General features: G+C 58.0%; 1 protein-coding gene across 1 annotated transcript; it reads right to left on the bottom strand.

Annotated features, from left to right (window-relative positions):
* Positions 1-10,200: 10,200 nt before the first annotated feature.
* GALR3 (galanin receptor 3) lies at positions 10,201-13,118 on the bottom strand (the record flags this gene model as incomplete). Its single annotated transcript, XM_080658609.1, has 3 exons — positions 12,875-13,118; positions 11,608-11,984; positions 10,201-10,981 (listed from the first exon to the last, which is right to left on the bottom strand). Exons 2-3 carry the CDS (start codon positions 11,964-11,966, stop codon positions 10,201-10,203), a joined length of 1,140 nt encoding a protein of 379 aa, XP_080514735.1. The 5' UTR covers positions 11,967-11,984; positions 12,875-13,118.
* Positions 13,119-16,134: the final 3,016 nt, after the last annotated feature.

Below are 16,134 nucleotides of genomic sequence, written 5' to 3'. Positions count from 1 at the left end.
TGGCTCAGTGGATAGAGCATCGGCCTGCGGACTGAAGGGTCCCGGGTTCGATTCCGGTCAAGGGCATGTACCTTGGTTGCGGGCACATCCCCAGTAGGGGGTGTGCAGGAGGCAGCTGAATCGATGTTTCTCTCTCATCGATGTTTCTAGCTCTCTATCCCTCTTCCTTCCTCTCTGTAAAATATCAATAAAATATATTTTAAAAAAATAAAATAAAAAATAAAAAAAAGAGTGGGGGAGAGGGACAGAGGACGCAGTGAGATGCTGCTGCTGTGAGTGAGGGGCTGCCTGCTGCTGTGGGTCAGTGAGGGGAGCAGCGGAGTGAGGTGAGTGAGGAGGAGAGGTGCAGGATGGGGCAGCTTTTCTCCCTTTCTGTCCATGTTATCAGCTCCCCACTCAGGCACAAGGGCCTCGGGTGAGCTTCCCTTCCCACAGGCACTCTGCGGGGCCGGGGCCTGGACACGGCCTCCCTTGTCCATGGCCCCAGCAGTGGGGCTGGGCAGGGAAGAGTCCCGGCAGTGGAGGCAGGGCAGGAGGGAGGACTTCAAACAGGTACTTCTCTTGGGACCTGCTTCTCTGGGCCTTGCCCCACCTCACCCCCAGGGCCCGATCACCCTGGAGAGAGCTGAGCAAGATTTCTCAACCTCGGGTCCAAGGGGTTCAATTAATGGGCCCTTCGGGAGGTGCGAACTCCCTGACACGATGCAAGATGTTGTGTGGAGTGCACGTGTGTTTCTGATAAAGGGTTCATAGCTTTCATTATCAGCATGATCCACACTCAAGAGGTTAGGAACGCTGTTGTTAATCCTCACCTGGGCATTTTTGTAGAGAGAGTGGAAGGGAGGGGGAGAGACAGAGAAAGAGAAACATTGACCTGAGAGACCCACGGATTGGTTGCCTCCAGCACACACTCCAACCAGGGCTAGTGATCAAGCCTGCAACCGAAGTACGTGCCCTTGATCTGAATCAAGCCCGCAGTCCTTCAGTCCTCAGGCCAACGTTCTAACCACTGAGCAACTGGCTAGGGCAAGGTGAGGGGCTTGGGGAGCAGATAGGAGGGGCCTGCCAAGGACATCCTGGGGACTGGCTGGCCCTTCTGGGCCCGTTATCCCCTAGGGCAGGCTGCTTTGTACTGGCAGCGCTGCGGGGTGGCGGGGAGGGGGGGGCATGCCGAGACTGAGGCTGCCCTGAGATGACTGTGTTCCAGGACAGCCTGACATGGAGAAGCCCTGGCTAACTCCCAAGCCCTTGGCTGAACCAAACCATCCCCACCTGGAAATCGACATCCTCCCTCCCGGTGGTGCCCCGCCCATCCACCCCTTGCCCTGTAGCCAAATAGCCATGAGAACAGGCCGCTGGGGCAAGCGAAGGGGTCATTGTCAGCTCCCGCCCTGGCCACGCAGACAGTGAACAAGGCTTGACAGGTGAAGGTGGCTTATAGGCCAGACAGGGAAGCAGCCAGACGATCTGCCTCGCCCCATTTCCAGCCAGGATTTATCCTGCACCCCCAAATCTGTAAGAGCCAGCCAGTTGGTGTCAGCCCCTGACACTGAAGTGAGTCAGAAAACACAGAGGGCCCTGAGCTGGCTGGGCTGGCGGGGGCAGGAGGGAGAACTCCACAGAGGTCGCCCACACAGGAGTTAGTTGTTACCAGCTGTTCCAGGAGTTACTGAGTCTGTGGGGGAGGTGGGAGGGGCCAGGGAGGGCAGCAAGAAGAAATCCATCATTGTTGATTTCACCTTCTGGGAGGGTCCTTTGCATTATACCTCACATTTGTTCATATTAGAAACTGGAGGCCCAGTGCACGAAATTCATGCACTTTGGGGGGGTCCCTCAGCCCGGCCTGCGCCCTCTCGCAGTCTGGGAGCCCTCGGGGGGTGTCCAACGGACGGCTTAGGCCTGCTGCCCGCATCAGTTGGACATCCTTAGTGCTGCCACGAAGGTTCCTGCCACCACCACTGCTGCGCTCGTCAGCTGTGAGCCCGGCTTCTGGCTGAGTGGCACTCCCGCTGTGGGAGCACACTGACCACCAGGGGGCAGCTCCTGCATTGAGCGTCTGCCCCCTGGTGGTCAGTGCATGTCATAGCGACTGGTCGTTCCATCGTCAGGCTGAAACCGGCTCTCCGACATCCCCTGAGGGGTCCTGGATTGCAAGAGGGTGCAGGCCAGGCCAAGGGACCCAACTGGTGCAAGATCGGGGCTGGGGAGGGACCGTGGGAGGGCTCCAGGGCGTGTCCCGCCCATCTCATTCAGTCCCAATTGGCCGGACCCCAGCAGCAAGCTAACCTACTAGTTGGAGCATCTGCCCCCTGGTGGTCAGTGCACGTCATAGTGTGCAGTTGAGCGGTCTTAGCATATCATTAGCATATTACGCTTTGATTGGTTGAATGGACAACTGGCCACTTAGCATATTAGGCTTTTATTATATAGGAGGATACTGAGCACTTGCGGTGCACTGGGCACTGTTCAAGGTGGGAACACAGATGTGAACACAGACAGAGTCTGCCTGACCTGGCTCATACCAATGATGGGAAGTGCTTGGAGCAGAATATTCACAGGTTCTCACAACCATCTGTGAGGTAACTGGCCTTGCGGGGAAGTGCAGGTTTGTCTGGGTGACCCAACCGGCAGCCGGGCTGGAACCTGGATCCCCGCAGTTTCCTGCAGTTCCCACCAGGCCTGGAACTGAAGCCTTCTCTGAAGCAGTGTCCTAAAGCCGAGGGGGCCACATTTGTTGAGCTCCTACTGTGTGCAGGCCAGCCCTTCATACAAGCCCTTTGACTTAGTGTTTGCAATAAAATGTGAATAGCCAACACTCTTGCTCCCACTATTTACAGATGCAGAAAACTGAGGCTCAGAGAAAGGATTTGCTTGAGGTCAGATAGCCGGTGTGTGGGCCCCAGCCCGGGTCTAGCGTAATCTCTGCCAAGGTTTCCAAAGTGCCAGTATCTTGCCGAAGCTGGTTTGGCTCAGTGGATAGAGCATCGGCCTGCGGACTGAAAGGTCCCGGGTTCGATTCCGGTCAAGGGCATGTACCTTGGTTGCGGGCACATCCTTCCTCAGTGGGAGGTGTGCAGGAGGCAGCTGATCGATGTTTCTCTCTCATCGATGTTTCTAGCTCTCTATCCCTCTCCTTCCTCTCTGTGAAATATCAATAAAATATATTTAAAAAAAACAAAACAAAAAAACAAAAAACAAAGTGCCAGTATCTCTAGTGGCCCTGGGACCCAGTCTGCAGGAATCCATAGGCCTTACTGAGCGAGTGTGTCTCCGTGAGCAGCCTCAAGTACAGGGGGGTCTGGCCATTTCCTCACTTAGCACAGGGTACAGTGTGCTTGGTGGACAAGGCGTGTACCTGGTCACTGGGAGAGGACAAAGAACAGCCCGAGGCAATGGGGCTGAGCTGAGTCTGCAGTCATCCTTGCTGATCTTTGGTAGCTGCTTCCGAGGTGGTCGGAGAGCTGGCTTGGGACCAAGCAGGTGACTGGCTGGTCAGAGAGGGAGGTGGGACCAGGCCACAGAAGTCCTGAGGTCTGAAGGTAACAGACCAGGTGAGGCAGGCTGTCACTCCAGCCGGAGGTCAGATGTGTCCTCACCCAGCAGGCACCAGGAGCTCTGGAAAAAGCCCCTCTCAGAGAAAGTCCCTGTCCCCCCAGCCCCCAGGGCTGCCTGCTCCCCAGACTGCTTCAGATGCTGAGCCCATGCCAGAGTGAGGAGGCCAGGAGGCTGGACCGATGCCTGGGTCACCCCAACAAAGACCCTGCTCCCCACCAGCTGCGGGGCCCAAAGGGTATTCCGGCCCCAACACCTGATACTGGCTCACCAGCTGACACCCAGGCCTCAGTGCCTGCAGGGAGAGGTGGCAGCTCACAACGCAGATGAGGAAACAGGCTCAGGGAAGCAAAATAATCCTGCCAGACCAGGGACCGGAGTGTTCTCTCATCTCTGTGACTGGCCCGGGCCAGCCTGGTGACCCTCCCCCTCCGGAAGCCAGGAGGATGCCATGTGCTGTAGATGTACTTGCCAGTCAACACATCCAGAGGGTCAGAGGTGGATGAGTCACACCTCCTCAGCTGGAGACCAGGATCTGCCTGGGGGAGCCCTTGAAACCTCACATATGGCTGGCAGCGTGCCTCCAACGGGGCCCCGCTCAGGCAGAGAGCTGAGTGCTGCCGGCCACGGAGGCTCAGCGAGGTCAAGGGTGCAGGAGCCAGGATTCCAACCCGACAGTGTGGCTCCAAGTCCGCCTTGACCCCTCCTCTATGCCACCTCTCTGAGTTGACCTGGCAGGTCCACCCAATGCCCAGCACCACCGCCACCCAGAGCACCCCCAGGTACTCCAATCTGGCACTGTGCCGCTCACCCCTTCCTCGCCACCCTTCCTCCTGCTTCTGTCTCACACCTCCACTGAGCCTGGGCCTCCGAAACAACATGGCAACAAGCAGATCCCTCAATAAATCAGGCTTGTCCTCACCCTAGACACAATTCCAGCCTGCACAGCCTGGCCCTCTGGCCTCAGGCCATCTTGGATCCAGCTGGCAGCTTGCAAACGAGTCCTGCATCAGGGCTGAGAAACTGATGTTCATTAATAGGAAACCTTGGGTACTTAATTGGTATTGATGTCCCCAGATACACACCTCAAAATTGATAGATGATGCTGTGCCTGCCAGCATTAGGCAGGGAGAGGGTTGATTAACAGGGCTGTGCCAGGGCCCTCATCTCACCCACCCTCCCCCAGACTGAGTTTTAGCCCCGACTCTGGTTACTATACAGGGGCAGGGCGGGGCGGGGGGTGGCGCGCTCACCTTCTTTGCACATCCAAGTTCCTCTCTCTTCCTCAACTCCTTCCTGCCTCTTCCCTGAAAACCATGGAACTGAAATCAGACAGACCTGAACTGAAGACCCCAGTTGTGTTTCTGGCTAGCTCTGTGATCTTAGGTGAGTTACATAATCTCTCTGAGCCCCAGTGTTTTCGTCTTCAAACTCAGATGAGACACAATTTCTAGGCCAAGCGCAAGACCTGAAAGGTAGCAGGGTGTCCAGCACCAGTGCCCTGTGGACACCCCTCACCACGCCCCACAGGCCCCTCACTCTCAACATGTTCCCACCGAGCTCAACATCTTCCCCCTCAAACCTGACCCTCATCATCCCCACTGTCACTCCCAACAGTCCAAGGCAGAGGTCGGGGGTGTCATCTGGGACACCTCTCCCCTCCCTCCACATGTTCAATCACCAAGTCCCGACAACTGTACCTCCTAAGGGGCTGTCCCTTCTGTCCCGTCTCCCCATGTCTCCCCACCCACTGCCAACGCCTTGGATATCGTCATCTCTGGGTTCTCACTCCAGCCTCCTAGCTGCCCTCCCTGCACTTCCTCCCCAGGAAAGCCTGCCTGGCAGCCACAGTTCCCTAAAGAGTACATCTGCTCCGGTTATTCTTTTAGTAAAAACCGTTCAGTGGCCTGCCCTGGCCGGGTGGCTCAGTTGGTTGAAGCGTCGTCGCACACAACAAAATGTTGTGAGTTCAATTCCAGTCAGGGCACATACTTGGTTGGGAGTTCAATCCCCAGTTGGGGCACATAGGAGAGGCAACTGATTGATGTTTCTCTCTCACGTCAATGTTTCTCTCTTTCTCTCTCTAAAAAATCAATTTTAAAAAACATATCCTTTGGCCCTAACTGGTTTGGCTCAGTGGGTAGAGCGTAGGCCTGCGGACTGAAAGGTCCCAAGTTCAATTCCGGTCAAGGGCATGTACCTTGGTTGCGGGCACATCCCCAGTAGGAGGTGTGCAGGAGGCAGCTGATCAATGTTTCTCTCCCATCAATGTTTCCGACTCTCTATCCCTCTCCCTTCCTCTCTGTAAAAAAATCAATAAAATATATTTTAAAAAAAACATATCCTTTGGTGAGGATTAAAAAAAGAGTAAAAAAAAAACACCCTTTCAGTGGCTCACCATTGTCCTGGAGACCAAGCACAGTCTCGGTTTCAGAGAAGAATTTACAGAATCCTTTGTGACTGCCCTACCTCTGCTTACTGGGCTCACACGTGCCCCGTTCCAGGCCCCGAGCACGCCAGGCGGTGCCTGACTCAGGCAGCCATGCTCATGTTCTCTCTCCCCCTTCCCCGTCCGCCCTAATTAACTCCCACTTCAGGACAGCAGCTCTTCCAGGAAATCTTCTCTGCCTCTCCATGCTGGCTCGGGCCCTCCTCTGGACTCCCACAATCTCCGGTGCCTCCATCTTTCTTTACTGCAAAGAACCCTGTCCTACTAAGCGCTCATACATGAATGTTACAGTCCCATCCCTAAGAGGTTTGCACAAATAGGAGGGTGAAAGGGATGCAGAGTTTAAATCTCCCTCCAACTAACAGGGGTTCCTTCGCAGGCCCCCAGGCTGCCCCAGGCCCAGGCTGAGACCTTGCAGGGGGCTCCGGTCAGGTGGCTTCTCCTGGGCCCTGGGGCAGCAGCCAGGGCTCGCTCAGCCTCTCCTCCAGCCCCTGCCGCCTGCCTCGGGCCCTGCAGGACTCACAGCGCTCTCCTAACCAACGTTCAGTAACTTCTCACTGAACATCGTCCTTAGGTTCCGTGACTTTAAGCAAAATGACATCTAACAAAACCAGTTTTATTACAGGCTAAGAGATATCAACTAGCGTTAAGTTCCCATGGCATCTCCTCAATGTTATAACGCAACGACATTGAACGAAACGACGTTATTCAAGCACCTGCTGTATTAAGACCATCTGCTCTTCCAAGCATTTCATTAGCCCCCTGACGCAGACCCGGCATCTCTGGGGCCCAGCCCAAGCCCAGCAGCAGGCCATCCATCTTCCTGCCAAATCCAGAGCAAAAATCATTTCCCAGCCCCGGGCCAGGCCCTTGGCGGCAGCTTTCCTGGCCAAGGGCTCAGGGAGCAGCCTCTGGAGAGCCAGCCTCCACACTGTGACCCTGGGGCTCTCTGACCACATGTCTGATGGGGTCCCGCCCCTCCTGAAACCTGCAATGGTAACACCACCTGCCTGGACAATGTTCCTGGGCTCCAGCTGGCCTGGGAGGCCCTCGGGATCTCACTGCACCCCCTCCCGGCCCCCCTGGACCCCACCCTGAGTTTTAGCCCCGACTCTGGTTACTATACAGGGGCGTGGCGGGGGGGCACGCAGCAATCAGTGGCACCAGCCCACTTATTGCTTCTACCTGTACCCTGCCTTGGCACAGGCTGTTGCCTCACCTTGCAGGCCCTTCCCACCTTTTTCCAGAAAAAGTGCATGTGAATTGCTACCTTCTCTGGGACTCCTGCTTGGATTGCCCGGGAAGGCGGGAGTGGCCTCTGTGCCGGTTCAGACTGTCTGCTCTCTTACAAGCCCTCCCACGGTGCTGTCCTTTCTTCTTTCGGTTTTTGGCTCCTGGAAGGGAGAGACCAGGTCAAACTCATGCCACCTCTGTCTTCCCCAAAAGGCCTAGCTTAGGGCAGGCACTCAAAAGTTTGGGGGATAAAGGAAGGAGGGACAGATCATGTCTTTCTTTCCCTGGCATCTCTGACCTCGTGTATCAAGTATCTGCTGTGTGCCTACACTGGGCCAGGCTGCACTGCCCTCCATTAATCAGGGCCTCTGGCTTCTTTATTCGGCTCCAGGGGCCAAAGAGACCTACTTCAGAGGTCTCTCAGGTGGCTCAGTTAGTTGGAGCGCCGTCTCATACACCAAAAAGTGGCACGTTTGATTGCTAGTCAGGGCACATACCCAGGTTAGGGGTTCCATCCAAGTGGGGGCATGTACGGGAGGCAACCAATTGATGTTTCTCTCCCACATCAATGTTCTCTCTCACTCTCTCTCTCCCCCTCCCTGCCTTCCTCTCTCTAAATATCAATTAAAAAAATTTTTTTTAATGTAGGAGGCCTCAAAGTCCAGCCAGAGGCCTGGCTGCCTGATAGTTGAGGAGAGACCAGGCCACTGTGGAGGGTTTCCACTGAGCAACCCCTCCCGAGGGCCAGGGGTTTTACGCAGGTTCAGACTCTGACCCTGCGGCTCTCCCAGCTGAGAGAGCTTGTCTTCGGCCCGTCCTAGATGGAGGCCGTTCCCAGTCGGTCACCTGTCCGTGCCTAAGAGGTGACTGTGGAGGAGCCGCAGCCCAGCTGGGAGGTTCATCCCTTCTTCTTCTTTTTTTTAAAAAAATTATATATTTTATTGATTTTTTTACAGAGAGGAAGGGAGAGGGATAGAGAGTTAGAAACATCAATGAGAGAGAAACATTGATCAGCTGCCTTCTGCACACTCCCTACTGGGGATGTGCCTGCAACCAAGGTACATGCCCTTGACTGGGATCGAACCTGGGACCCTTGAGTCTGCAGGCCGACGCTCTATCCACTGAGCCAAACTGGTTAGGGCTCATCCCTTATTTTACTTTGCAGGCACTCACCATTACCGAGCGGCAAACTCTGTCAGATGTGCGCAGATGTTTTCCCGATGCTGCCTGGCCGCCGTGAGAGCCATCCCGGGGGCCAGGTCCGGATACCAGCTCTGCCCCATATTTGCTACTTGGCTCCGGTCAAGCTACCTCACCTTCTCGAGCCTCAGCTTTTGCTTCTGAGGATGGAGGTAATATTCCTTGCCTGCTCAGGCTGGAGGTGTGGGGCCACAGGGAGACCCAGGCCGTGCGGGGTGCTGCCCTCCAGGACACACTCCGCTGCTGCGGCCTGAGGCGGCTGTGGAAACCTCGGCAGAGACACGGGAGGAGGAACACTGCACCAGGCAGGCGTCAGGCCCCGGTGCCGGGCCATTGCAGCAGCTGCTCCCCCAGCTGGGTCTCTGCCTCCCCCTGTGAAGGGTGACTGCCACTCTGACCCCTGGGCCTGTGGCAGGTGGCAGGCAGTGACCAGGACTCAACAGCTGCCTATGGTCAGGGAGGGGCCCTCCCAGAGTGCCCAGCAGCCAGAAGGTGTGCCGGGGAGGCACAGAGGCCGAGAGGTCTCAAGCCCCAGCCGGAGCTGATCAAGCTTATTGGCAAGCGGTGAGGGAGGGAGGGAAGTGGTCGGCTCTGCAACCACTGAAACTGATTTATTGGTTAATTCGGAGGTTTCCACCGCCACAGACTGTGCGCTGGGAAAGGGAAGGAGGGGCCCACAGGGCAGCCAGGGCTGCTGGGAGGCCAGCTGGGACCCGAGTGTGGCAGTGTCTCCTGAGCCAGGAGCACCACGTGGCTAAGGCAGGATGCAAGGGGTTTGGGTCAGGCAATGGGCCTAGGAACAGTGGTCGGCAAACTCATTAGTCAACAGAGCCAAATACCAACAGTACAACGATTGAAATTTCTTTGGAGAGCCACATTTTTTAAACTTAAACTTCTTTTAATGCCACTTCTTCAAAATAGACTCGCCCAGGCCATGGTATTTTGTGGAAGAGCCACACTCAAGGGGCCAAAGAGTCGCATGTGGCTCGCGAGCCGCAGTTTGCCGACCACGGGCCTAGGACGTGAAGCCCATCAGGCCTGAATATCTGAATGGCACTCTCCTAAGGAAGGGGACTAGGAGCCGGGAGGTTAGGGTGTGGGAGCTGTGGGTTGGGGAAGAGGGCTGATCCAGAATCAGAAAGAACAAAATAAAACACACCTTGGAAACCATGGAAACTGAGAGCAGAGGCCTCAGAGGCGGAGGAGGGGAGGTTCTATGGAGAATTAGACTGCAGTGGGGTTGAATCCAACCTCTGCCAAACACCAGCTATGTGACCTGAAGCAAATCACTAGGTCCCTCGGATTCTTGATTTCTGCAGCTGTAAAATGGACACATTATATTGACCCTGCAAAGCTGTTTTGATAATTATGTTGGAGAACGTAACTCCACATAAGATACATATTAAGTGCTTAATAAGTACTTGCCTCATTCGCCGCTAGTATTAACCCAGAACTGGCCGTGGAAGGGAGAAGGGGCTTGGTGAAGGGCTGTGGAGGAAGCAGGGTTTAGAAGCTGCTGATGGAGTTGGAGGGATGGGAGAGGGCCTGCTCTCCTGCCGGACAGCCTGGGGGCTGCCTGTCTAGGGGGTGCTCTAAGCTGTATCCATCCATTTTCACCACCCAGGGGTGTCCACTGGGCTGGAACCCCAGCTCAGCCACTGCTCCTGGGCTTCTGGCTTTGCCGCATCCCCTCCCCTAGCAGCGTCTGGCCCTGGGAGGAGGGGGTGACAGACACAGAACACCCAGCCGAGTGGAGGTGACAAGGTTTATTTCGGTCCTGCGGTAGTCAGCGCTGGTCCAGCCTCCCCGCCGCGGGCAGCCTCCTCCCCGGGCTCCCCACCCCAGCCATCGCCCGCCGGCAGTCTCCCCCGAGGCCGGGCGTCCCCGGGGCAGCCGACAGGACCCGAGGACGCCGGTCGGATGCGACGGAGGGCGCGGCGGGAGCCCGGGGGACAGCAGGCGCGGCGGCGGCGGCGACGGCGGCCACCGGGCCACAGGCGGCGGAGGCGCGCGCGGAAGTGGCGGGAGGCGAGCGCGTAGACCAGCGGGTTGAGGCAGGAGTTGGCGTAGGCGAGGCAGTGCGAGGCCAGGCGGCAGGCGTAGGTGGCCGGGCTGAAGGCGAAGCGGCCGTACCAGAAGCAGAGGATGAGCGCGTGGTGCGGGCCCCAGCAGAGCGCGTACAGCGCCGCCACCGCCAGCATGGCGCGCCCCGCGCGGCCCGTGGCCCTGCGCCGCGCCTCCGCCGCCGCGCCCGCGGGGCCCACGGCCGCCCACAGGAAGCGCAGCGTGCTCGCGTAGGCCAGGCTCACCACGGCCACCGGCAGCAGGTAGCCGGCGGCGAAGGTGGCCACGTCGAGGGCGCGGCGGCGCGCGTCCTCCCAGGCGGGCACGCAGAGCTCCAGCGCGCCGTAGCGCACGGTGCCGTAGTAGCTGAGGTAGGGCGCCGAGAAGAGCGCCGCCAGCAGCCACACCAGGCCCACCGCGGCGCGCGCGTTGCGCGGGGTACGCAGGGCCCGCGAGCGCAGCGGGTGCCGCACGGCCAGGTACCTGCGGGTGGGCGCCAGGTCAGCGCGGCGGGCGGGCGGGTGGCGGCCCGCATCCGCACCCCACCACCACCACCACCACGGAAACGCTGCGACGGGGACCTGGGGTTGGTGGAGCAGTGGGGGTTACCACTCGACCTGCCTCCCAGGTGGTGGTGAATTAAGGGGGTTCACGGGCAAAGCGCTTAGAGAAATGCCTGGAGGTACAGAGAAAAGTGACTTGGCCAAGGTCATCAGCTAGAGAGTGAGCCTGGATTTGACCCTAGTTTCAAGCCATGAAAGCAGCTATGAAGGATGTCAACCCGGGCCAGGCGTGGGTGGTAATACATATCCGAGTTCTTTCGTGTATTCCTTTCCCATTCATTTCACTCACAGAGCCCCTAGCATGTGCCAGACCTGGCGAGGGCACTTGAGACACAGAGACCTTTTGGGGAAGCTCATAATGGAGTTGGGGAGGGCAGGATGGTCCCCTCAAGCCCGCCCTGCAGGTGCCCAGAGACTGGAAGGTGGCGGCCAGAGCGCTGCTCCTTTCCTCTCTCCCATCTCCCTTTTGGGTCCCACATTCTCTCTCTCCTAAGGCCAATGAGCATCCGTCCAGGTCTTCCCTCCCCAGCCCGGTTCTAGGCACACCTGTCCACGGAGACGGCGGCCAGCGTGAAGCTGCTGGCATACATGGTGAGGTAGATGAGCAGGTGCACAGCCTTACAGACGAGGGCTCCAAAGAGCCAGGCGTCCAGCGTGTAAATGGCGGCCTGGAAAGGCACGCAGCACAGGATGAAGCAGAGGTCGGCCACGGCCAGGTTGAGAATGAACAGATCCGTAGTGCTGCCCGGCTCCTGCCAGGCATTGGGGCCGGGCTGCAGCAGCACGGCCAGCACCAGCCCGTTGCCCACCGTGCCCAGCAGGAAGATGAGGGCAAAGACCACAGGCACTGCCACAGCCCCCACACTCCCTGGGCTGTCTAGCGAACTGTTCTGGGCATCAGCCATCTCTCCACAGATGATCACCTGGGGAAGAGAAGCTGGACTTCTCAGGCAGGGGCTCCCAGCCCTGGTCACTTGACCCAGGGTCTAGTTTCCTCAGCCTGGGCCTGGCTAGATCTCCTGGGCTAGAAGCTCCTGGACGGGGGGAGGAAGGGGGACAGAGACCTACTGTGCAAGCTCCTGGCAATTACATCGGTGTCTGAGGTGGGTTTCTCAGCTTCCTAGAAAACACCCCCATAGTGCTAAGTGTGAGGGGCTGATTAGGGAGGTGATGGACACCGCCAACCAATGATGCAGGTAGACAGGCAGAGATGGGGGGACATGGAGGGTGAGTAGGGGGGCACCCCAGCCGCCGGAGCAGGTATATTTCCTTCTCAACGGGGGCTCTGAAGCTCAGGGAAGACTCTTGGACATGGGTCAAGGCCAGCAAAACCTGGGTGACATCCCTGCATCACTGGAGAGTCCAGTTTGGTAAGAGCCCCACAGTAGCACAGCTGGGAGCACCATCTATAGGTCCCTGCCCCCCCCCCCCCCTTTTGCACATGAGGAAGTCAAGGCTCAGAGAGGGCACGTGGGAAGCTGAAGATCACACTTCGAGTGGCAGATGTGGGGCTGTTGCCATCCTGGTACTGACTCCAGGCTGGAGCGCTCATGGCAGCCTGTCTGTAACAGGTGCTGCTGTGCAAACCTGTGTGCGTGCATGTGCACGTGCGTTGGTGCAAGCTGTGTCCTCCCTCACCCCTACCCCACCCCACATCGGCTCCTACCTGCGGATTCCCCCTGAAGCCTGGGACCTCTAGGTTGGTGGGACAAATTAAGGGCAAGGGGAACAGGCAGGGGGAGGTAAGAAAATAGATGTCCCCCCCACCCCAGCATGCAACAGACCCTCCCAGTGCAGGATGGGCAACACCTACCTGGATCCTGGGCACTAGGCCCCCGCTTGATCCTGGGTGAACCAGTCAGGCTGAGGCTGCCTCCCTGCAGATGGAGATCTGCCTCTCACTTCTCCCTCTTCTCCTTTAAGGCCCCTCCTCTGCTGAGCCCGACTTGGGCAGTCCCTCCAGAGTGCCCCGTGGCCACCTCCTCCTCAGTCCCGGATTTCCCCCAGGTGGCAAGCTCTTCTGCCAGGCTCTTCTCTGCCTCTTTGCGTGCTCCCTGTCTGCAGTGAGTAACCCATTGATCTTGCTCTCTGAGAATTGCTTTGTAGTTAACCCTTCTGTGCCCGAGGCCCAGCCCATCCTTGGCATTCCCACCTCCTGTGGCCCTGCCTGAGGATCCCACTCCCCATCCTTCCCTCTCCCTGCTCCAACCCAAGTTCAGAAAGGATTCCTAGTCTTAAATGGGGTGTCTTAGGCTGGGAAACCAGAATGAGTCCCTTTTCTGCATTCTTCAGATGAGACTCCTCCCCCAGACCCCGGGAACCTTGAGACCTATCACCGTGGTCCAGGGGTTCAGTCTGGCTGGAGGCTGGAGAGTTTATGTACCAGCCTAAAGAGTCTTGCTTTAGCCAGAGGGCAATGGGGAACTAGTAGGAAGTTCTAGAGCAGGGATACAACCCGCCACGTCATTTTGTAATTAGTTTATCATGGCTGCGGTGAAAAGGATGCACAGATTGGGAGTGATCTAACGAGTGACCTGTTAGAGGCCTCTTTACATGCAACAGCCAAACAGGTTAAAGGTCTTGGCGAATGGCTGACTCAGTCAAGGGGTTCTGGCCTGACCTCTTAGAGGAGTGGACCACATGGCCAAAAGGGATAGAGGCCGGCACCTAGGGGGCGAGGTGCCGACTGCAATGAGTTAAAAAAGAAAAGAGGTGGTAGGGACTGCATGCAGTCTTTCTAGAAGCTGGGAGGGTGGAAAGAATGTCAAGGGGGAAGTCTGGGAGAGTGGAAATAGTATGAGGGGGTGCTGACGAAGCCAAGCCTTGCATCAAGGCCAGAGGAGCTAGGGAACTCTTCAAAAGCGGCTCCTTGCAGGCCCCCGGGTTTCTGCGAGTGCTCAGAAGTGCTGCTCTAAAGCCTGATGGCTCTCACCCCAGGTGCAGAGCATCCTCGATTTTTTGGAAGCAGAGAACCCCTAAACTGAAGGTAGTAGGACTCAGACCAGACTCTCCAAATCTGAATTCAGAGCTAGCAGACTGAATTAAGGCATTCCCGTAGGATCTTATGATCACTGAAAGGCAGACTTACAGGATCTAGACTCAGTGTGCTGGGGTTTTAGAATCACAGCCACCCTTTATGAATTGAAAGTAATGGACCAATCGACTCCCAGAAGCCTGGACTCACTAATGTGGCATGCCTGCACCTGGGAAGCCCCGAGATCCCTGACATACTGTCCTCCCTCCCTGTGGGGGCCCCCAGCCCACAGGCCACTCCTTACCCTTGGCTGGGTTCTGGCAAACTGGGGAACGCCCAGCAGCGGTGAAGCTGAGCAGCTTTGATGGCAGACGCAGAGGGGAGGATGGAGGGGCCACAGAAAGCCTGGCCTTGGGGCAGGCAGCAAGGGCACGTCCTCATGCCCCAGCACCAGCGTGCCTCTAGCACCCCTCCTCCCTTTGCTCCAACTTCTGTTCCTGGTGGCCACAGCTTGAACCCCGTGCCCACTGCAGAGGATGTGGGTTGTGTGCCCTGGGAGCGGTGCTCCGAGCCCCCAGCCCTGCAGTAAGAAGTGCAGCTGACCCCCCAGCCCTGCAGTAAGAAGTGCAGCTGACCCCTGACCGGCCCTCAAGCCTCTTGCGAGTGTCCAGTATGTGCCCAAGCCCAACTGCACGCAACCAGAGCTGCTGCTGCTCCCCATGGTGCTTCCTATGGCCCCTTCCGGATGGCAGCGGACCAGGGCTACCACATACTGGCCAGCTGCACGGTGCGCTAGTGGCCGGGCCCAGTATGTCACAGCCCTACAGCTGCTTGTGTTGTCCATTGGGGGAAGCCAGCCAACAGCTAGTGGACCCGAGCTGGGTGCTCTGGCTCCGCTGGGTAGGGCACACCCACTGTGATGTGACAAGGCTGCCAGGTATGTATTGTGCTGCCGGCAAAGACCTTACATACCAAGCTACAGGCTATGCACCCTTGCTGCTGTAGCAGTGCATGTGGCACCAGGTGCCTTCCCCCGGTGGTGGCAGCATTCAAGGGTTCTTGCTGATGTGGCCACAGCAGCCCCTTCCCCCAGCACCCTGGGCTCCTCAACCCCAGCCTCAAGCTCTTCCAGATCACACGTTAGGACTTCCAGAACCCCAGTGTTAAGATCCTGCAGGGTTGGGCTGGAGCTCAACCAGATAGTCCACCCCAAGATTTCCAAGGAAAGGGGAGGGCTGGGGGTGCAGGGCATCACAGACCTTGTCCTAGTTCCCTGTTAATAAGGGCCTTTTCAGCCTCCCTGCTCTACCCCAGCAAACTACGCCAGAGCTTCCCAAGGCTAATCACTGAGACGGGAGCCATCCCCCGCCCACACCAGGTGCCCATAAGGCTGAGTGGGGAGGGCAATGGAGAAGGGCTAGGGGCGCTAGGGGAAAAGACTGGGAAGGGCGGGGGGGGGGGGGGTTGCCATCTCCAATAGGGGCGCAGCGAGGCGTGGTGGACAAAGGTGGATGGGGCCTTCACAGCAGCCAATCACCTCCTGGCCTTGCCCGCGAAGCAGCCCCGAGTCCAAGGCCTGGAGTCTGGAGGGGCGGGGCCGTAGCGGCCGGAGCCTGAGCTCGCTGCGCCCCCTGGCGGCTGATCGTCAGGCCATTAGGCCTTGAGATGAGGGAGCAGGAAGGCCGGCATTAACATAAATCCAGGCTTCGTGCTGGGCAAGGGGGTGTGGGGACGGGGCACACACAGAGGGTGGGGCCTAGAGTGGGCTAGAACACAGGGTTCCAGGCAGCAGGGGCCTCTCCAGTACTGACCCACATTCTTCCTTTGGGGCTTGAATCCTCAGCCTCCCGTCCAAACATGGGTTTGGGTGTCCAGCCTTCTTATCTGGCAGCTGTAAGTCGCCCTTTGGATGGGGAGAAGCACAAGGGGGCACCAAGGCTAGACTCTGGGGGCTGCAGAGTAGGGGTGGGTGGCGTGGGAGGGCCCTGCAGGGCTGATGCTCGGCTCCCTCTACAGCAGCTCAGGGTCCAGCCGAACCAGACGGTGGCCCCTGCTGTATTAGCCCAGCCGCCTGGGGCTCATCTTAATTTGGGGGAGGT

This window comes from Plecotus auritus (genome assembly GCF_963455305.1).
Source record: "Plecotus auritus genome assembly, chromosome: 3".
Classification (NCBI taxonomy): domain Eukaryota; kingdom Metazoa; phylum Chordata; class Mammalia; order Chiroptera; family Vespertilionidae; genus Plecotus; species Plecotus auritus.
Note: the sequence above shows the minus strand (reverse complement) of the source record. Positions and strands in the feature narration are given on the sequence as shown.